At 37.6% G+C, this 21,994-nt stretch overlaps 1 protein-coding gene across 6 annotated transcripts in view; it reads right to left on the bottom strand.

The window, feature by feature from the left end:
• HMCN1 (hemicentin 1) overlaps nucleotides 1–21,994 on the bottom strand; it is a 540,326-nt gene that overhangs the window by 81,568 nt on the left and 436,764 nt on the right. For 5 of the 6 annotated variants that reach the window (XM_055419093.2, XM_055419094.2, XM_055419091.2 and 2 more), the window contains 12 exons: nucleotides 19,205–19,401; nucleotides 15,086–15,167; nucleotides 13,389–13,525; nucleotides 9,618–9,759; nucleotides 8,173–8,317; nucleotides 7,656–7,783; nucleotides 7,211–7,367; nucleotides 5,470–5,591; nucleotides 5,110–5,274; nucleotides 2,715–2,822; nucleotides 2,139–2,276; nucleotides 1,889–2,029 (listed from right to left, as the gene is read on the bottom strand). In XM_055419093.2, coding sequence (XP_055275068.2) covers nucleotides 1,889–2,029; nucleotides 2,139–2,276; nucleotides 2,715–2,822; nucleotides 5,110–5,274; nucleotides 5,470–5,591; nucleotides 7,211–7,367; nucleotides 7,656–7,783; nucleotides 8,173–8,317; nucleotides 9,618–9,759; nucleotides 13,389–13,525; nucleotides 15,086–15,167; nucleotides 19,205–19,401 — 1,662 coding nt within the window. The remainder of the gene's footprint in view (nucleotides 1–1,888; nucleotides 2,030–2,138; nucleotides 2,277–2,714; nucleotides 2,823–5,109; nucleotides 5,275–5,469; nucleotides 5,592–7,210; nucleotides 7,368–7,655; nucleotides 7,784–8,172; nucleotides 8,318–9,617; nucleotides 9,760–13,388; nucleotides 13,526–15,085; nucleotides 15,168–19,204; nucleotides 19,402–21,994) is intronic. The other variant, XM_055419092.2, reaches the window with a different exon arrangement.

A 21,994-nucleotide genomic window follows, 5' to 3' on the forward strand; every position in this document is an offset into this window, starting at 1 on the left:
CCTTCTTGAAACAGTGTCCTCTCCTAGACTCCATCTAATTTTCCTCTGTCATCTTTTCCCGCTCCTTTGTTATCCTTAGCATTCTCTTTTTCAGACCTCTGAACAATGCAGAGTCCTGGGCTCTTTTCTATCCAAATACTCATCCAGTCTTGTGGACTGAAAATCCCTAATTACTTCCAAATTTGTATCTTAGACTGTACTTCTCCCTTGAGTCCTGAATTCATAAATAATCAAGGCTTTTTGACATCTCTGCTAGGATTTCTAACAGTTTCCCACATCTAAGATGATCAGAAATCATGATTTCCTTCCTCCAAAACTAGTTCCTCTCCTTGAACCCCCCCACCCCACCCACCCCATAGCACTATCTCCGCTCAAGCCCAAAGCCCAGGAAACATCATGAACTCTTCTCTTTTCCTAACCTCCCAATCTGAGTAATCAGAAATCCTGGCTATTACACTCAAAAAAACTTCTTGAATCCACCACTTTTTTTTTTCCATTTACCCCTGTGACTCTCACAAATACTCCCACCCCCAGCCAGACTATATCACATGACGCCTAGAGCAGTGGTCCCCAACATTTTTGGCACCAGGGACTAGTTTCATGGAAGACAGTTTTTCCACGGTCTGAGGAGGGGGACTGGTTTTGGGATGATTCAATACATTGTGCACTATATTTCTATTATTATTACATCAGTTTCACCTCCAAACATCAGGTCTTAGGTCCTGGGGGTTGGGGACCTCTGGCCTAAGCACTTTATGAGTTCTTCTAGATCTAGTCTTGAGCTTTCTCTAAATCATTACCTACATACCAGCAAAAGAGAGCTTCTTAAAAGCAAACAAAAGTCTTTGTTAAATCATGGAAAGCCTTCAATATTGCCCAGAAAATAAAATCTTACCCCTCCTCTGGTCTTTCACGTGTTCCATGCACTAGCCCCACCTTATTTTCTGATCTCCTTTCCATTTTGTCAGCCTTCCCACGTTCACTGCTGTCAGCCACGATTCTCTTTTTACCCTTTCCTGCCTCGCGACCACTGCACACGCTGCCTTCTCTTCCGTGGACGCTCTGCTACCTTTACATGGCTCATCCTCACTCATCATTCAGATCTCAGCTCTAATGATACCCCCAAGAGAAGACTGGTTTTGTTTTTTCCTTCTTCACACCATTAAAGTATTATGTCTGTAATGTTCAATGTATTTCTTCTTAACATCGCAATAAATGTTTATTAAAATTGTTGAAAAATACAAGGAAATTAGATTTATAACCTGCAGATAAGTAAGTGAGCTTTACTACAGTCATTCATTCACCCTAGGAAAATCACACTACAAGGAAATTCAAACCAGCCAATGTGAACTGAGTAGCTCAGAACCCATTTCTAGGTCAGGTTTTTATCCACAAAAGCAATGCATGCAAGATATGAACACTACATCAAGAAAATGTAACTATGAAAAAAAAACGCACTCTCATATATTTTTTCTCATTAAGTTGGTTTACTTGCAATATGACTTACTTTTTGGTTTCAGAACTTCTGTCATTTTGTAAAATTAAAAACAATTGTGATTTTTAAGTGGTTATTACAATCCAGTGTTTTATAATGTATACCAAGTAGCATTATGGAGAAAATGGTTTTAAAAATCATCTTAAATATGTGCTACAATAGAAGTATCAAATGGAGGTTCACAGAAATTTAAAATATGAGATGTCTCGGTTTTCTTATACAAATAATGCCCCCAAACCACCCGAGCACTATTTTCTTTCTTCAAAAGAGTAACAGAATAGAAAGAGAAGACAAATAGAATAATGAAAACTAAGAATATGAAGGACTATGACAGCATCATTATTTGACATAATACGAATTCTGATAGGCACTGCTATAAGCATATTTACGTACCTTGGACATTCAACTTGATTTTGCCCAAGGCTGTACCAGCTGGATTCTGAGCCACACACATGTAAGTACCAGCATCCTCTCTGACAGCTCTGGAGATCTGCAAGCCACCATGGGGAAGAACTGCATGGCTTCTGCCTATATCTTAGTTATTAGAACAGGGTGAGAAGAATTTTTACTTTTGTTAAAAAAATTATGCTGACTTCTGAATTATAAAACTGAGTTGCCATGATTCTCTTGAGAGAAACAGTACCTGAACTGATGACATTGATGCCTTCTTTTTGCCAAGTGATGAAAGGACTGGGTGTCCCTGTTGCTTCACAGGGTAATAAAATGGGATTGTTTAGAATGACGTCCAGCTCACTTGGCTGAGGTTGAATGACTGGAGGCTCTATAAGAACCAATCAACAGAAATGTTGCAAGGACACTAGTCAGTAGCATAATTGTCTACAGTAGCCGTGAGGTTAAACCTATCTGAATTCATATTTCCAAAATATTACTGATTTGATTGCCCCAGGGAAAAGCACATATCAGCCATATCATGTTGCTTTTTGAGTCTTGTTACTATAGCCAGTTTCCATTAGAAGAACTCCAGAGAAAAGACTAAAATCAGAAACAGATCGTAAAAGTTCAACGAAAATAATTTAGATGTTGTTCAGTGTGGTTTGTCATCTGTATGCTTTCTTCAGTCTGCTGAAGAATATCTATCAGCTTTCATAGCCCCCAAATATTACTGTGGTTTATGACCCTAGACAGGACCATCTTTGAAGAAAAAACATGACTTAAAGAGATAACAGCAAGATTTTAATGAATAAGTACCCTTTCATACCTTGGACATGAAGGCTCACATGTCGATGTGCAGAACCAGCTGAATTCCTGGCAACACAAGTATATCTTCCAGCATGGCTTAGTTGAGTGTCAAGTATTTCAATTGCTCCTAAAAAGGAAAGAAGAATTTCATGCATAGGGCATCCCTCTTTTTCTGGTTTGATAAACCATGTCCCTCTGATTTTTGTGTTTCTGTCTCCTTTGCATGGGGGCACTTGGCTTGTAGTCCTACTTGTACTCCCTGTGCCTACCTAGCACAGAACTTAAAAAAAAAAAAACCACTAACAACTTTATTTAGGCAAATTCTCAGACTATATAATTTAGCCATTTACATGTAGAATTTAATAACTCCTGGATTATTATAGACTCATGCAATTATCACAGTTTAATTTTAGAACATTTTCATTACACCAAAAAGAAATCTCACCGCCATTTATAATCCTGTCTCACTCTCAACCCCAGTGACCACTTATTTACTTTCTGTCTCTAAATATTGACCTTTTCTGGATATTTTACCTAGATGGCATCATACCGAAATCTTTTGTGTCTGACTTCTACTGTGAGCATAGTTTTTGAGTTGCATCTGTTGTAGCATGTGTCAATATTTTTGTTCCATTTTATTGTTTAATAGAATTCCATTGTGTAAAGTGATCCCCATTGTTTATCCATTAACGAGTTAATGGAAATTTACACTGCTTCTAATTTTTGGCTATTCAGAAGATTGCTACATCAATCAGTTCAGTTCAGTTCAGTCGCTCAGTCGTGTCCGACTCTCTGCGAACCCATGAATCACAGTACGCCAGGCCTCCCTGTCCATCACCAACTCCCGGAGTTCACTCAAACTCATGTCCACAGAGTCGGTGATGCCATCCAGCCATCTCATTCTCGGTCATCCCCTTCTCCTCCCACCCCCAACCTTTCCCAGCATCAGAGTCTTTTCCAGTGAGTCAACTCGTCGCATGAGGTGGCCAAAGTATTGCTACATGAATATTTGCATACAAATCTTTGTGTGGACATATGTTTTTATTTCTCTGGGTAAATACCTAGGAGTGGAGTTGCTGGGTCATAGGGTAACTCTTTCTTTCTGAGAAAGTTCTAAACTGTTCTCTTAGCACAGGACTTTGTGGTGAAGCACAGTACTTTATATTTTATGATTTTACTTGCTACCCATCTATGCAGATTTCTGAGATAGCCAACATACTTTGCTATGAAAGCCAAGTTCATCTTTCATTATTTTCCTTCTTTTGAAGAAATAAATTATCTTAGCATAAGATGCACACACTCATTAAGCCCCAGGATGTTCAGGATGTTAGTTGCTACTTTTTATCATCCTTTTCAATGCAGGGTGAATTTTCAGAAACACAATGTGAATCACCTGCACTTTCACTTAGGTGAATTATTTTTTCTCTTTAATACATAAAATTTTCAGAGCTTAAATTTTATAAGTGGTGTTTACAACCACCCTCAAAAAACAGCCACATCATAACACTTACCACCCAATCTTACTTGTTAAATTATAGAAAACTGAAAGCAAGAACACTGTCTCAGTTTTAGATCGTCAGAAATTCAGTGGAGTACATAGCCCACTTTAGGTACTAAATGTTTATTAAATGAATGGGCATTCTATTTGGCCAAAGAAGTGTGGTTCACTCAAAGGCAACCAGTAAAATGTTTAAACCTTGTTGTTGTTTAGTCGCAAAGTTGTGTCCGATTCTTTTGCGACCCCATGGACTGAGCTTCCCAGGTGGCTCAGACAGTAAAGTGTCTGTCTGCAGTGCAGGAGACCTGAGTTTGATCCCTGGGTTGGGAAGATCCCCTGGAGAAGGAAATAACCCACTTCACTATTCTTGCCTAAAGAATTCCATGGACAGAGGAGCCTGGTGAGCTGCAGTCCATGGATTGCAAAGAATTGGACATTGCCGAGTGAATGACTACCACACACGTGTACTGCAGCCAGCCAGGCTCCTCTGTCCATGGGGTTTCCCAGGCAAGAACACTGGAGTGGGTTGCCATTTCCTCCTCCAGGGGATCTTCCCAACCCAGGGACTGAACATGTAACTCCGGTAGCTCTTCCATTAACAGGTGGATTCTTTACCACTGAGCTACCAGGGAAACCCTTCCAAACCTTAGGTTTAGAAAATATGCACATAAAATCTAAGTGGTCATGCTGAATACACGCAAATCAGTTTTAGTTATTATTATTTTATTTTTAGGTTTTTTTCCTATCCCTTTCCCTCATTCCCCTCCCCATCCTAACTGAATTTTTTCCCAGATGCCTAAGCCTAGGAATATCGATATATTTTTTCTTTCATTTTGGTGCAACAAAAGTCCAAGTAAGGCCATCCATTAGTAACTAACCCAAACACTATCTGTGTAATCACTGCGCTGGGTCTTACCTGAGGACAGAATTCTATAGCCCTCTCCTCTGGGAAGCAGTCTTATACCATTCTTCATCCAGTGAATTGAGGGAAACGGAACTCCTGAAGCGGTGCAGGTGATCACTGTGGGGGTGTGTCTGGTTACTAGGAAGTCTGTAGGCTCGTCAGCAATGGAAGGTGGAACTAAAAAACAACAGAAAGGAAGAAAACTACATGTTTCCAACCCTGACAGGTTTCCAAAGCCGACTCACATCTCTCTCTGTCTACATTGAAAGTGAATGTTTGGTAAGTGGAAAAGGAAGCCCCTTTGTGAAGTGGTGAAAAGAAGAAATGATATCATTCTGATAACTTTCAGTCCACATACTCAGCCAGTCCTACCTTGGACAGTGAGATCCACAGTTCTCTTGTCCTCTCCAGCATCACTGGTCACCGTGCACTCATAGGTGGCAGTGTCATCCACAGAAGGGGAAATAATTACCAGTGAACCCGAAGAAAGGAGCCTAGAAGAGATTTCAAAGCAATGAGGTGCTATCTATCAGTTTTCATAAATGTTTCTAGTTGGTTCAACATAGTACCATGTTGAGAACTGAGGGAAATGGAACTCTTTCCTCAAATGTTAAAGTGTGCATCATTTTATGTATCAAACTTTAAGTTTATATGGCAGTGGGTTAACAGGGCCTCAACCTCAACATTTGCAGGAAGCAGTGGTGTAGAATGATTGCCTTAAGAGGGAATCCTGCAGTTTCTGAATGCTGACCAACCACGCTCTCCTAGGTGAAATACAGTGAAATGAGCACACTGATTATAGCTGCTGTTTACTGACCACCAAATACATTCCTGGCACCATCTCAGATGCTTCCCATAGATGATCTCGAAATTTCACAGTAACTTTGCAGCTTGGTATTTGATCATTTCCACTGACCGATAGGCAACTACAAGTCTGTCCTGCAGCTTTCCCTACTTCACATGTCTCCTTACATGTGGTGGATACCCTGGAGATGCACAGTACATAAATTAGAGTCTGCTGCTGCTGCTAAGTCGCTCAGTCGTGTCCGACTCTGTGCGACCCCATAGACGGCAGCCCACCAGGCTCCCCCGTCCCTGGGATTCTCCAGGCAAGAACACTGGAGTGGGTTGAAACAAATTCAAAACTAAAGTTATCTGAATCACTTCAAATACACAAAAGGCTGAGTAAACACATATACATTATTTAAAGTAACCTAATGAAGAATATCTGTTTTCTTACCTCAAATTATGCAATGATGAATGGGAATAATTTGATTCAACGGGAACATATTTGACCTGCTTCTTAATTCAAGGACATTGGCATTTTCCACACAGACTATGCTTTCAAGTCATTAAACCCTCAATGCCAAAGATGAAAAGGACGAGAAAGAGAGAGACGCAACTGATTTTCAAATGAAACTCTCCTAATTTCATATTTCCAGATGTAACAGAATCCATTTTTATCAGGGTAGGTCTATGAAAACTTGTTTTTAGTGAGACAGCAAATCTTTTGGCAAGATATCTATTATTAATACTTGAGATACAAGAAATGATGCTCATCTTAGGAATCAGAAATCTGTAGTATTTTTAAGGTTAGTCTTTAAAAATAAGATATCATAGTAAGAAGAATGGTAGTAAAGCTGGAAGAGTACAGAAAATTGGTAAAACTGCTATTCCTCCTTACACATGCTGCCAAATACCTACACTGTATTTGAAGGTATAAAATTTGATTTTTATTCTGCAACTAAAACTTGTATTACTTTTAAACAGTACTTTTTCTTTTATACCAAATGATGTTTTTATCCTTTGTCATTATAAAATTACAAAAGGTGCTAAAAAACGGCAGCAGAATGGAAATCTAATACTATAGAGCTCACTGACATTTATCCACAGGGCTTATGGAAAGAGAAGTTGCACCTATAATTCAGAAAAAAATACTTTAGATTGAAAAACTAATTCAATGCTAAGAAAAAATTAACACACTCTCTACATACTAGCTAGTTCTTCATACTTTATACATTTTCTGTCCCCATTGATAAAGTGAAAATGTTAATTATTTGAAAAATATGTTTCTAAATAGCTGGTGGAATTTTCCAGGTAAATTGCTCCTTACCTGTATGAATTCTGATTTTGATCCACATTCAGAAGATGCCCATTTTTTCGCCAGTTGATTGACGGTTTTGGTATGCCAGTAGCCTCACACGCCAGAGTGGTTTGAACATTTACTGTTACAGTTATGTTGGTAGGACCCAGAGCAATGGATGGAGGGACTAAAACAAAGTCACCAAGTAAGAGAGAAAACACATTCAGCAAACAGTATGCCATTTGAAATCTCTCTGCCAAACTGAAATTAATCACTGATAACTTACTTTACATTTATGAACACAATGAGGTTCTCTGAACTTGCATAGTGCTGTGGTAATGCTATTCACCATGAGTCTTGATTGTTCATAATAGAGCGCTGGACCTGAAGGTCTTTGTGCTATGACCTCACTGGTTTAGGCAACCACAGAACATTTGACTCTAAGACTGGATGTTGTTCATAAACGTATATTTACCATGGACCTGTAAATCTATTCGCCTGCGATCTGTCCCAGCAGCATTGGTAGCCATACACAAATATCGCCCACTATCAGTCACTTGTGCCGACTGGATATGAAGGAACCCATTTTCCAAGATGGAATATCTACAAGATAGATCACACGTGAAGGTCTCTGAATATGAGTCTTCCTGATTATGCACATTTTAACTGAGCATCTAAAAAGACTCAGTTATCCATTTTTAGTCCTTTTCCTGCTTCAGAAATTTGTAATACCTTTGGTAGAAAAAAGGGATATTCTGAAAAGGGGTATAGCAGATGGACTTATGATCTTGGATACATTATAATCAATACATTTTGGATGCAAGCCTTTAGGAATTAGAGTTAGGGTTTTAAAACACTGTAGTTTGATTCTCATATTAAGATGAAGAGACTAATTTTAGAATGAAATGACTCAAATAATGCACTGGATCAAATATTTAAAAACGTACATTTCAGTCCCTACAGTATTTTTCATCATTTTCTAGAACGGTTACCTCGCATGACTCCCAGATAGAACAGTTCCATCCTTTCTCCACGTTATCCTTGGGGCTGGCACACCCTCCACAAAGCATTCCAATAGAGTTGACTTATTTAAGTGAATGACAAGACTCTGGGGGCCATTCTTTATGCTTGGAGGAACTGTAAAGGATATGCATGTGGAAAATTTCATTTATATCAGTAACACAGCCTGAACTAAGACTCCGACTAGTAATAATACAAGCTGAGATTTGAGTCTAATATATGGCTTTGCCTACAGCTAATTCAGGTTAGTATAAATAGAATTGGGGTTGAATCCCTAAAACCTTATTCAAGATAAGGTTTTATTTAAAAATTTACTCAAAAATGAGATGGGGAAGGGGCTTTAAATCACTGATACGAAAAAAAAAAAAAAAATCACTGATACGGTGTGTGAAGGGCTTCCCTTGTGGCTCAGCTGGTAAAGAATCTGCCTGCGATGTGGGAGACCTGGGTTCGACCTCTGGATTGGGAAGATCCCCTGGAGAAGGGAAAGGCTACCCAGTCCAATATTCTGGCCTGAAGAATTCCACGGGCTGTATATAGTCTATGGGGTTGCAAAGAGTCAGACATGACTGAGCAGCTTTCACTCACTCATGGTGTGTGAAATCTGTCTTTCTATGGAAGAGGCTTGAAAAGAGTAAAAAAAACAAAAACAAAAAATAAAACAAACCACTTCTGGTATGATATAAATTAAAGATGATATTTCTTATTTCTCTTTGGCCAAATAATGGTCAGAGAATGTTAACACTGGAACAACTTCACTTTAAATAAAGCTTAGAAAGTGGGCTGTTTTAAAAAAACACATCTGTGATTAATCATGCAAGTCTCAGAGCGTGTATTTTACTAATCACTGAGTTCACATGGGAATAGAAAACTTGAATTTTAATTTTAGTGTTAGAGATATTAACCGCCTGGGTCATCCAACTTGTAAAATTTCATCTATTAAAACATCAGAGGAATGTTTTTTTTAAAAGTCAGTGTCATATTCCTGAAATTTGGCAAATTTTAGTGTTTAGATTTTATATTTGAGAAAATTACAGTCCCGTGGCAGTCTCTGTCTAGCACATATATAATCAAACCCCAACATCAATAAAAGTGACTAAATAATCGGCTACTGTCACTCAGAGATTGAGTGTATTAACTTCGCCAGTGGCTCTGATCTGAATGATATGAAACATCAGAATATGCTGATAGCAATTGGACATGTATTGTCCTCTAAGAGAAATGTATCTTTAATTATATTTTTGAAGTTGAGTTAGTTTGAATATAGCTATAGCACAAATGTCACGTGTTGTCTTTGTCAAAAGAAACAAGATAAGCACGAGAATTTGTTTAATATGCTCATAAAAAAAACAATGTTATCTCTTTGAATGTCCTGTCTAAATTTTTAAACTGTGAAACAGTGGTTGATCTTTCTTACCATTGACAGTGAGAATAAACTCTCTTGTAGTCTTTCCCGCAACGTTGCTGGCAACACAGGTATAATTGGCTGTATCATCTAGATCTGCATTATTAATTTGCAAGTATCTCCCTCCAGAGAGGATTCTTATTCGAGGTGTTGCCTGGATTCAACAAGTAAAATTTACCATTAAAATGTCAGGAAGATGAAATAAGACTCATCAAAAGTAACTAGATAGTGAACTGTAGCATACCTGTCTCCCAGTATCTTTGTCTGCTCCCCCTACAACTATCCTGGTATCAAAAACTCTTGGGCTCTAGCTCTATGAGTGTAGTTAAGGCAAGAGCGCAATGTCTCTTGTTCTTCACAGTGACGGCCACAGTGATCCACTCAAGCATGGAAAAGTGTTTCAAGTTGGGCCTGTGAGAGCTCCCTGCAGGACATTTCTGAAAGTGCTGGAATAAGGCATATTTTTACTGGAATCTGATAGTGAGGATGACACAGGCTCGTGGCAGTTGTACCACCATGTGGGGACAACTTGCTGTGAATCTAAGACATAAGCAGAATTGAGATAAAGAAGGAAGGACAGAGATGTTTGACTACATAATTAGAGCCTCTGGATAATGCCTAAAGCTTAAGTTCACCAATTATTATTGCTAATACTTATCTTCTCCCTGCTCCCAGTTAAGTTGTTTATAGTTTGAAGCCTGTTACTTAAAGCTGAAAGTTTCCTGATAATAAATTACCTTTGGTTAACTTAAAGGAAACAATTATCCTTCAACATTTTAAAAATAAGTAAATAAATGATTTTAGTCTACAAATACTTGTTAGGCATTTATTTTGTGTCCAGGCATGGGACCAAAAATTATGAAATTATAGAGATCTATATTGAGATGAAATACTGAAATATAATGATATCTACTCTATTATGTCCAATTGAGGATTGTTCATAAACTTTTAAAAAAATGCCAGGTAGCAACAAAGGCTGATATTTTCCAGTTATGCCAAAGTGGATCTACTTCAGGAAGAGTCCAAATGAGATTTTTCTACCATATGGGTTCTGTCCCAGATAAACATATATTTCTAGTGAAAAAAGTTGTTCACACTAAGATGTACAGTTCAGGTCAATTTATCTTTAAAGTCCACACATTTTCTGTAGGCCTTTAATTGCTACAGGGGCCATTAGTGGTAAATTTTTATTATTTCTTATTTCTAACGAGAACAGGTGATTTTTTCAATATACATGGTAAGTTCTACAAAACATATTTTTTAAGTTCAATATGGGTATAGCAGGACTTTATGCTAATAAAAAGTTCCGAGTTGATTTTTGTGTCTTTCTTCCATGAATGTCAGTAAGTTCTGCTTATTTACTCAGACTCACTACAACTTTCTCTGGTTCTCTTCCCATTTACTGCCAGGGACTCTTCCAAATTTGATTTCTTTCCTTAGACAGAACCTTATTCTGAGCAGATGACCCTGTTTCCTACTCCACTGAGAAAATCAAAGCCAAGCACCTGCAATTTCTCCCTCTCGTCTTGCATATGAATGCAACCTTCCTTCCTACATTTCCATCTCTGTGGAAAAAGGTCATCCTTTCAGTCCAAGGCTAATCTATCTTCATCTGTCACCAGGGTCCCATCCTTTCCCTACTCAACACACTTAGTTCTCTATCTCCAAACTCTTTTAGTAAATAAGAATATACAAATCTCTTTTGTATTTAAATAATAGTCCACAATCATTTCTACTTCCTCTTTCACTCCCCCAGCAACTGTAACGTGTCTTCTCCTTTGATCACTACAGAAGATTGCTTACATCTTGACTCACATCTGTGTATTACCAAAGCCAATAAATACAGTTTACTTTGTATCTTGACATGAACTCCGTGAACAGCTCCCTCTCTATTTCTTGGCTTTCGGTACACCAATTTCTCCAAGCGTTCCTTCTCAGTCCCACTTTGCTCCTCTTTTTCCTTTGCCCACCTTTTAATTGTCAATGTTGTCTTAGGCGTTATTCTCATTTACAGGTCTTCTCATACCACCTGCTTTCTGGTTGACCTCATACAAACCTATGGCTTCAGCAACAGGCTGTACTATTGAGGACCACCAAATCAAAGATATTTTTGAGTAAATATGGACCCATATTTCTTAGAACTTTGTGGAATTTCCATTTGGATAGTATATAGATAATTCAAACTCAAAATATCCAAAACTGAACTCATCTCTCTCTTTGTGATTTTTCCATTTACTGTTGAATTCGGTCTGTCCCGGTCCTGACATCACTCGGTCATATCTGAAATTAGCCTGATTTCTCCATCATTCACATTTACGCAGTCCCTGTCTGAACATCTAGTGGTCTATAGTGAAATGCACACAAGGGAGATAAGACTATGGTATGGAGGAAAAGTCAGAGCATGAAGGGCTTTGTGAGCAAAGCTGGGCAACTGAACCTGAATCCCGAAATCTATGGAGAATCAGCAAAGGATTTTAATCAAGGTCAACTTGAACCATACCAAGCTACCTGCAGTTCCTGAGACAACAGCGTTCCTTTTCCTGTAATGTCTTTATAAATACTGTCACCTATGTCTGGAGTCCCCTTCTTTCTCACCCAACATTTAAACTGAACTCACCCTTTCCAAGAGGCTCCCCTGGGCTATTCTTTACCCTTCAGTCTGGGTTACTTGCTTCTTCCCACTGTTTTCCCTCTGTATATCCCTCTAAGATAAAATTTATCAGCAGTATCAATTTTCTAAATCTTTGATGTACCTTTGTATATTTTCAGATAGTCTATGAGCTCCTTATGGATCAGGATTATTGTCAGGAGCAATCACAATGCATAGCATTATAGCAGGCACACAATAAATAGAGAAACTGCGGCATGGGACTGTTAAGTGATATGCATGATAATTAAACGCGTTAGTAACTCTCAGAATCCAGTCTCTCTGTGATTAGTGTTTGTGTGATCTGATGATGGCTAAAGTCTCTCTGTCTTAGGTATTAGGGACATAATTTCCTTTTATTTAGACTCAGTGTATCACAATTGGTTATGCTAAGAGGATGAGGAAAGAGAAGGATAAGTAACTACCAGGGTAAGACAATCCGAACATTCAAAGTCCAGGCTTAGAGCCAATCCTAAAGGCTACTTAGGATCCTAGGCTGTGATACTCTATGACCCAGAGCGTGGGAGCCTCACAGTCAGTAACTGTTTCCAAAGATTTCAGTCTAGGCTCCTGGTATGGGAAAGACTGAAGGCGGGAGGAGACGGGGACGACAGAGGATGAGATGGCTGGACGGCATCACCGACTCGATGGGCATGAGTTTGAGTGAACTCCGGGAGGTGATGATGAACAGGGAGGTCTGTCGTGCTGCGGTTTGTGGGGTCACAAACAGTCGGACATGACTGAGTGACTGAATTGAACTGATTCACAGATCCTTGGGGTCGCTCCTGAGGTCCAAGTTTAGATCAAGGAAAGTCAGTAACAGGTTTGCCCAGGGACTTGACAAGTCAGTTCTTTTGAGACTTTGAAAAGACATGAGTGTTTCAATCCAAGTTTAATTCACCAGCTCCAGGGGATACATACTTAGGCCAATTTACAGAGTATGTGAATCAAAATACCTGTCTTTTGACTCATAACCAGCTACTACCTACACCAGCAAAGGCTGAGAAAAGGCGGCTGACAAAAGGACTCTGTGCCCAGCCCTGCAATGCTGAATAACTAGTAACCTGATGCTGAAGGACTCTATAGCTGATTTTTTTTTTTCTCAAAATGAATCTGTGGAACTTGGCAAGACTTACCTGTAACCGTTCTCCATTTTTAAGCCAAGTGATTACAGGTGGAGGCACTGCATCCGATTTGCATTCCAATGTCACCTGTCTGTTCCGTAACACAGTGAAATCCTGGGGCTCACCAGTTCCAGCAATATTAGGGGGTACTGGATGGGAAAACAAATACACCAAAGGCTTTTAATAAATGAGATATAAAATGCTCTGGGTTATCTTAGGTGTTCAACAGTGTTGTTTCTGCTGTATGAAAGAAGCAGCATAAATTTAAAATGCTACTCATTCAATTTATAGTACCCTGATGACAAATAGCGAACTTTTTAAATCATACTCAGTACTTAAGTACCTTAAGCAATGAAATTCTTCCAATAGCCACATGAATGATAGGATAAGTAATAAAACCACATTTTATCACCATTTAATAGGTAAAGAAACTAAGGCCCAAAGAAGGGATGTTTTTTTTTGTCCAGGGCTGCACTTGGTAATAATTTTCTCTGAACATATTTTAAAACTTTTAAATTAGGTTCTGTCCATCATAACAAACAGAAATATATAGATTTTTCTTAATATGCAGAAAGGGGGGCAAAAGAGGGGTAAGGAATTAAGAGGTATATACTAGTATATATAAAATAAATAAGCTACAAGGATATAAAAGTAAAGGGAATAGAGTCAGTATTTCATGATAACTTTAAGTGGAGTATAATTTATGAAAATTTTCAATCACTATGGTGTATACCTGAAACTAATATTGTAAGTCAACTATACCACAATTTTAAAAGTGTATATTTTTTAATGTGACTGCTGTATACACAATGTACATGTCAATTGGTCTAATTTGTGTGTAGGACTGGTGGGGGCAGGAGAACATGCCTACATTACACCAGTCCTACAGTTTGGGTTGCTTAGTGATTTAGGCTATGAGGAGATAAAGATCTTCTGTTAAGTCCTTTAAACGTTCCTCTCTTTGAACAGTCATTTCCAGCTCTATGTCAAACTAAGACCAGCCATAGTCTAACTTGCCCAACTTTTCTAGAAGGTGATTTGGTCTTGAATGTGTGTGTGTGTACGTACATGCATATGCATATACTTGCATATAATCAAGAAAGTGGACTATAGAAATTTATTAAAACAAAATAATTAAAAATAGGCCAACACACTTAAACAAGAATGTCTGTAATAGTGCTGCTTATGTTGGTGAAAATACAGAAACAGCCAAAAATAAGGAATGTATTAAATAAGTAACGGCATGTTCATAAAATTGGAAATCATACAATCGCTAAAAAGTAATATTACAAAAATATATATTTTTTGACATGAAAACATGTTTAACATGACACTGAGATAGAGTTAAGTACTGTATGCCTCATGATCACATTTCTGTGACAATATTTATATGTAAAAAGGTTTTGTTCTTGCGTGATGAGATTATGAATACTTTTTATTTTCATTTTTATTCTAATTTATATTCTGTGATTTAAAATCAATGAATATGAATTACTTGTGCAGAAACAGAACATATAACTCGAAAATCCAATAAACTACTCCCATGACCACATGATCAGTCAAATATAAAAATCAAATTTGCAAAATACATATTTCCTAATATGTAAACATAGTTTTATGATGTGTTGGATAGCTGCCCTATGTTCCATAAATTATGCCTTTTAATTAGGTATAAGTGTATGATGGACTGCAGGACATTTTGCCATTACCATGCACTCTCACTAAATACTCTTTATCATCATCTCCTGCAGGACTGGATGCCAGACATGTATATCTTCCTGTATCTTCCACCTATAAAGTTCAGATAAGTGAATTACACAAGGTTAACATACTGGTTTTGATGATGAGAATAAATATCCATTAGAACAAATGTAAAGGATATCATTAATATAGCAAAATATTAATACAGCACAATAATTAAAATTTAATAGATATCTTAACATTGGTATTTAGCACTCTGATACTGAGCATGGCTCAGCATCTCTGCTACATGTAAATCTATGTATTTGACTTGGATTTAAGAGGGTTTAGGGCACCTGTTCCCAATAAAATCTCTTTGTCAAAAAAACAAAAACAAAAACAGGGTTTCAGTATTTGACCTCAGAATGTCTGCATGTTATGTATGTTAATGATGTCCGAAAAGGCAGATACATATAGAACACAGCACCATATATGACACAAATACTACTCAGTATTTTTTGAAGAAGTAAGTATTTATGAATTTAAATTGCAGATTGCAAAATTCTACTGGAGGCTTCCTGAAGCAAATAAAATACATTAACCAACCAACCAACCAATCAAAGTAGTAAATAAAAATCAGGTTATTTTAATAAAGAACAGTAATACCACATTTTTAATATTCCTTGATATACACAGTGAAACAATATAGCTATGCTACGTAATTTGGCTGTAAATAGGTCAGGCTGACAGAAAAATCTATTTTCTGACTAAAACCAGAAACATGTCTTTAAAAAAGACCATGCATAGTTTCCACTGAAGTGTTAGACTTTATTCATATTTGACACTGTGTAAACACAGCCCATGCTTAAATAAGTGAAAAGTATACACTGAAAAATAGATGATCTTACTACTGTGAAAAATGTATTTTGAAAAAGCAGAAAATCCTGTTTTCATTTATTACTTGAATACTCCTAGAATATCGAGAATTTTAAAATTCTTACATTCAAAACTGACTTTATGGGTTACTGAAAAACTATAGACGCCACTGAAAAAATTTTAGATTAGGATGTTAAGACTAGTATGTCTGGAAAATCACTAAATACAACTTTAGAAGAGTGACAGTCATATCATCCTTCAATTAAGAATTGAAAGGAATGCACTACTGCCTGGAGAATAATTTCAAAGTTGCTCATCATCTTGAAAACCTCTAAAAGTCAGCTTGTCTGCACCAATACAGTCTGTTCCCCAATTATATTGTCCCCTCCACCTGTCCTGACTCAGCCAAACTTGCACCATCATTCATGACTTTCCTTAGATCTTACCTCCTCCAAGAACCATTTCCTGACAACTTACACCCTTCTGAATACTGATAATTACTATCAGTAGCTACATTTTCTAATGTGTGTTCTCTTACTATGGTGTTTGAAAAATTATAGTTAATCAGGTTTTTTAGAGAAAGATTTTGCAGTTATAGACATGCATTATGACTCACAAAGGAGAGCAGGTACAGTATATAGAGTTTTTCCAACCTGTTTTGTCACAGAAGGAGAGTTTGATGGAAAATGTCTTAGCAAACTCGTCTTTCACCACACAATTTGGAATTTGCAAAATATCCATTATGTACCAGGCATAATTATGTGCAATAGATATATACACAAAACGACAAAGTTCAGGTAACTAAGATATAATTTAGTAATAAGGGCTCTGACAGAGATAAAATAAAACACAGAGGAGCAGAGGAACCATGAGCAGTCTTGGGACATGATAATATTTAATTTTTTAATTCTATAATGTTTTAATGGCTTTCTATTGTTTCTTTTCCTAATTTTATCATGTGTGTAGTTTTATTTTTCTTAGACAAATGAAAACTTTTTGAAGGCTGAGAAATGTCTCATGTATTTTATTTGTGTTCTTCACAACAGCTCTTGCTGGAAACTCTGTCTTAAGATCACTTTTCATTTTCCCATTTAAGACCCAATGTAATGCGGCCTTAATTTCCTTTTAGAGCTTTATTTACCATGATTCCTTTATATTTATGGTTCTAGTGCACACTTCACTGTCTCCATGCTATTCTTCAAGTTACAAAATTCTTTGGCTTCACTTTTGGTCAGTTGAAATTATAGCATTCAAGCATTCTGATTCAGCAAGTGGTTTGATAGTGTGACTTGAGTTTTTTCTGGGTTAATATATTAAAAAGCAGAGACATTACTTTGCCAACAAAGGTCCATCTAGTCAAGGCTATGGTTTTTCCCGTGGTCATGTATGGATGTGAGAGTTGGACTGTGAAGAAAGCTGATCGCCAAAGAATTGATGCTTTTGAACTGTGGTGTTGGAGAAGACTCTTGAGAGTCCCTTGTACTGCAAGGAGATCCAACCAGTCCATTCTAAGGGAGATCGATCCTGGGAGTTCATTGGAAGGACTGATGCTAAAGCTGAGACTGCAATACTTTGGCCACCTCATGAGACGAGTTGACTCACTGGAAAAGACTCTGATGCTGGGAAGGGTTGGGGGCGGGAGAAGGGGACGACCGAGAATGAGATGGCTGGATGGCATCACCGACTCTGTGGACTTGAGTCTGAGTGAGCTCTGCGAGTTGGTGATGGACAAGGAGTCCTGGCGTGCTGTGATTCATGGGGTCGCGGAGAGTCAGACACAACTGAGCGACTGAACTGAACTGAACTGAAAATGCTTGATGGAGAGAAGAGGGAAATGGAAAGTACGTTCTTTTTAATGTTAGAAACAAGAAACCGGGCCAATTTCCACTGGCTATGCTGTTGAACCAGACCCAGGATTGAGACCAATCCCATCACTAAGCCAGTGATAAGTACTGGACAGGTGAATACTTAATCTTTTTCTGTCTGTTTCCGGATTTGTAGAAAGGGGATAAAGACATTGCCTTACCAAGTTGTCACAGTGGTCATGGGTGTGATAGAGCTCATAGCCCAACCTAAGACATGCAATTCATAACCCTCAGCTCTCTTTTCTAGCTCCCTTTCTATTCCATTTCCTCAGTGAAAATAGGCATGAAATATGATTAAGTAATGTGTTATTCTTCGCATGAGGTGGCCAAAGTATTGGAGTTTCAGCTTTAGCATCAGTCCTTCCAATGAACACCCAGAAGACCTGACTCACTGTGAAAGACTCTGATGCTGGGAGGGATTGGGGGTGGGAGGAGAAGGGGACGACAGAGAATGAGATGGCTGGATGGCATCACCGACTCGATGGACATGAGTTTGAGTGAACCCCGGGAGTTGGTGATGGACAGGGAGGCCTGGCGTGCTGTGATTCATGGGGTCGCAAAGAGTCGGACACGACTGAGCGACTGAACTGAACTGAACTGAATGTGTTATTCTACCTTTAAAGAAATTATGATTATTATAATAACAATAAAAACAGCAGTAACAATAATCATTCGAACTCCATTTCAGCATCTCTGCATGCCTGTGGCATCAGTCTAAGCACATCACTTTAGATTATCTCTAAAGCCCCAAGTACATAAGTTCAGTATTGTTCCTGTTTTGATCCCCAGTTAACAGATGAAGGCATTAGGGAACATATAGATAATATTTGTAGCGTAAGGTTTGCCTCTGTTTTCAGAAGAGTATATTGTTACAAGACACCTGTGATATACTTCTCTTTAATATATTTACATTTCAGATTAATTTCCTTAAACATAAACTAAAAGAACAATCAACTTTACTGAATTGACCATTTTTGGAAAAATTCCATCTCTTCAGATTTTCATGTTTGTGAGTTCATTCTGAAAATCAAAAGGGCCCTTTGAAGCTTCTTATACACATTTTTAACTGTTTTTTGCCATTTCTGTGAAGGGCTACATGGCACAAATCAAGAGCTTCAGGAAATATACTATCACTAATGGCATTGTGAAAACTTGAAAAAATTAATATGAAAGTATCTTCCTTTCTTCTATATTTAATCTGATAATTTCACTTCTTCGTTTTAGTCATGTTATCTTGTAAGTGCCTATTCAGTCATGAATGTCATAGAATAAATCTACCCTTACTAAAGTCACAGAGATCTGTGATACATTCAGACTCCAAGACAATTTCCAACACTTCCCAAGTGTTGGATTAGCAAGTAAGAAGTTTAACCTAGGATAAAATAATCATGTGAACTCTGAACTAACCTGAGTACTAGATATTCGAAGAACCTCTCCTCCTCCAAGAGTCTGCATCTGATCCATCTGTGGAAGGGGTCGACCATCTTTCATCCAGGTAATCTTAGGAGCTGGGATTCCAGAAGCCACGCAGGTAAGTTCAAGAGGATTATTAACAATTACTGACATCTCTATGGGTTCTTCAGATCCATTGATATGAGGTGGTTCTATTTAAAAGGAATTAAAGACAACAACAAAATAAACTTGCTGTTTAATAAGATACTGCAGTTTAGAAAAACTTTAAAAATTCAACTCAAATTTATCTTTGTACAATACAAATTGATTCAGACAAGAATACCAAAATGGTAATTCCTTATCATCATTTTGGTATTATTAATGAGATGCTATTTGTCATTGGCACTATTTTATTTTAGTTTAGTTTAGTGTTAGTCACTCAGTCGGGACTGACTCTTCATGACCCCATGGACTGGAACCCACCAGGCTCCTCTGTCCATGGGATTTTCCAGGCAAGAATATTGGAGTGGGTTGCCATTTCCTTCTCCATTATTGTAGTTTATTGAGGAACAATTTATTAAGTGTCAGCACTATGTATAGTCTTTGTGCATTATCTTTTCACTGGCACTATTTTAAAAGAGACAGATCATTCTTATAATAGATCAGGAAGTATACGGCAAGCCATCAAAGGTAATTAAAGCTCAGCAATTGAGATTCAGATAATTAGAGCAGTCTTACTTACCTGTGAAGATTTGAAAATGATAAAAACTAAACCCATCTTGTACTAATTTTTAGAGTTACTTAAATACAGTAGTGTGTTTTTGCACCTTTAAAATATCTATAGTTTCTGCAAAAGCAATGAGCAAATGCTATGAAATTTTGCAGTCATGTTTTCCATGCAGAACTTTAAGAGGAAACAATGACTAAGCAGAAGAAAAACAGTTATATTTGGAGACTATTTCTGCATAAAACACATTTGTTATGTCTGGGCAGAAATAATTTCCTCTTTTGTTATTTATACTTCTAAATTACCTTCCTCAAGAGGATGTTAAAGAATCTAAACACTTGGAGGAAACATTCTCTGTCCAACTATTCCTGTTTAAGAATCACTTTAAAACAGATTTCCCTTATACTAATCATTCAAATTTTCTATGAAACTCTTCAGCTTACTATTTCACAAGGCAGAAAAAATAGCTGTTGGACAGCTCCAAGGATTAGTTGTGTGTGTGTGTGTGCGTGCGTGCGCGCATGCATATGTGTGTGTGTTTTAAATCAGGCACATAGTTTAGAGCAGAGGTTCACAGTAGGAGACAGAGAATTTGGAATCAAACAGCCTGATTTTGATTCCTGGCTCCAACAATTATTAGGTTAGTGGATTTGAACAAATCTTTAAAAAAAATCCCACACTATTATTTAAGAGAATTGTGAAGATTCAATGAGATAAAAAGTATATTTTTATATTTAAATATTCTATAAAGTATATTTCTTTTGTGTTTCTGAATCTGTTTTATAATTAAAGGTTTATTAATATAATAAAAACTTTCTTAAGAAAGTTATAACTACTACTAAGTATACTACATCTGTTGGTGTTATTAAAAATTGCCTCCTAGATTTCTTAAAAAACTAGGAATAAAACTACCATATGACCCAGCAATCCCACTACTGGGCATATACCCTGAGAAAAACCATAATCGAAAAAGACACATAATTGAAAAAGCAATCCCACTACTGGGCATATACAATTGAAAAAGACACACGTACCCCAATGTTCATTGCAACACTATTTATAATAGCCAGGATAAGGAAGCAACCTAGATGTCTGTTGACAGATAAATGGATAAAGAGGTTCTGGTATATATGATGGAATTCCATTTGAATTATTAAAAGATGATGCTGTTAAAGTGCTGCACTCAATATGCCAGTAAATTTGGAAAACTCAGCAGTGGCCACAGAACTGGAAAAGGTCAGCTTTCACTCCAATCCCAAGGAAAGGCAATACCAAAGACTGCTCAAACTACTGCACGATTGCTCTCATCTCACATGCTAGCTGAGTAATGCTCAAAATTCTCCAAGCCAGGCTTTAACAGTACGTGAACTGTGAAATTCCAGATGTTCAAGCTGGATTTAGAAAAGACAGAGCAACCAGAGATCAAAATACCAACATCCATTGGATCACCGAAAAAGCAAGAGAGTTTTAGAAAAACATCTACTTCTGCTTTATTGACTACATCAAAGCCTTTGACTATGTAGATCACAGCAAACTGTGGAAAATTCTTCAAGAGACGGGAATACCAGACCATCTGACCTATCTCCTGAGAAATCTGTATGCAGGTCAAGAAGCATCAGTTAGAACCGGACGTGGAACAACAGACTGGTTCCAAATCGGGAAACGAGTACGTCAAGGCTGTATATTGTCACCCTGCTTATTTAACTTATATGCAGAGTACATCATGAGAGATGCCGGGCCGGATGAAGCACAAGCGGGAATCAAGATTGCCAGGAGAAATATCAATAACCTCAGATATGCAGATGACACCACTGTTATGGCAGAAATAGAAGAGGAACTAAAGAGTCTGTTGATGAAAGTGAAAGAGGAGAGTGAAAAAGCTGGCTTAAAACTCAACATTGAGAAAACTAAGATCATAGCATCCGGTCCCATCACTTTATGGCAAATAGATGGGGAAACAATGGAAGCAGTGACAGACTGTATTTTCTTGGGCTCCAAAATCACTGCAGATAGTAACTGCAGCCATGAAATTAAAAGACACTTGCTCCTTGGAAGAAAACTATGACCAGCCTAGAAAG

The sequence above is a fragment of the Moschus berezovskii genome, chromosome 17 (genome assembly GCF_049115385.1).
Source record: "Moschus berezovskii isolate FMDL1 chromosome 17, NW_MosBer_1.0, whole genome shotgun sequence".
Taxonomy (NCBI): Eukaryota; Metazoa; Chordata; class Mammalia; order Artiodactyla; family Moschidae; genus Moschus; species Moschus berezovskii.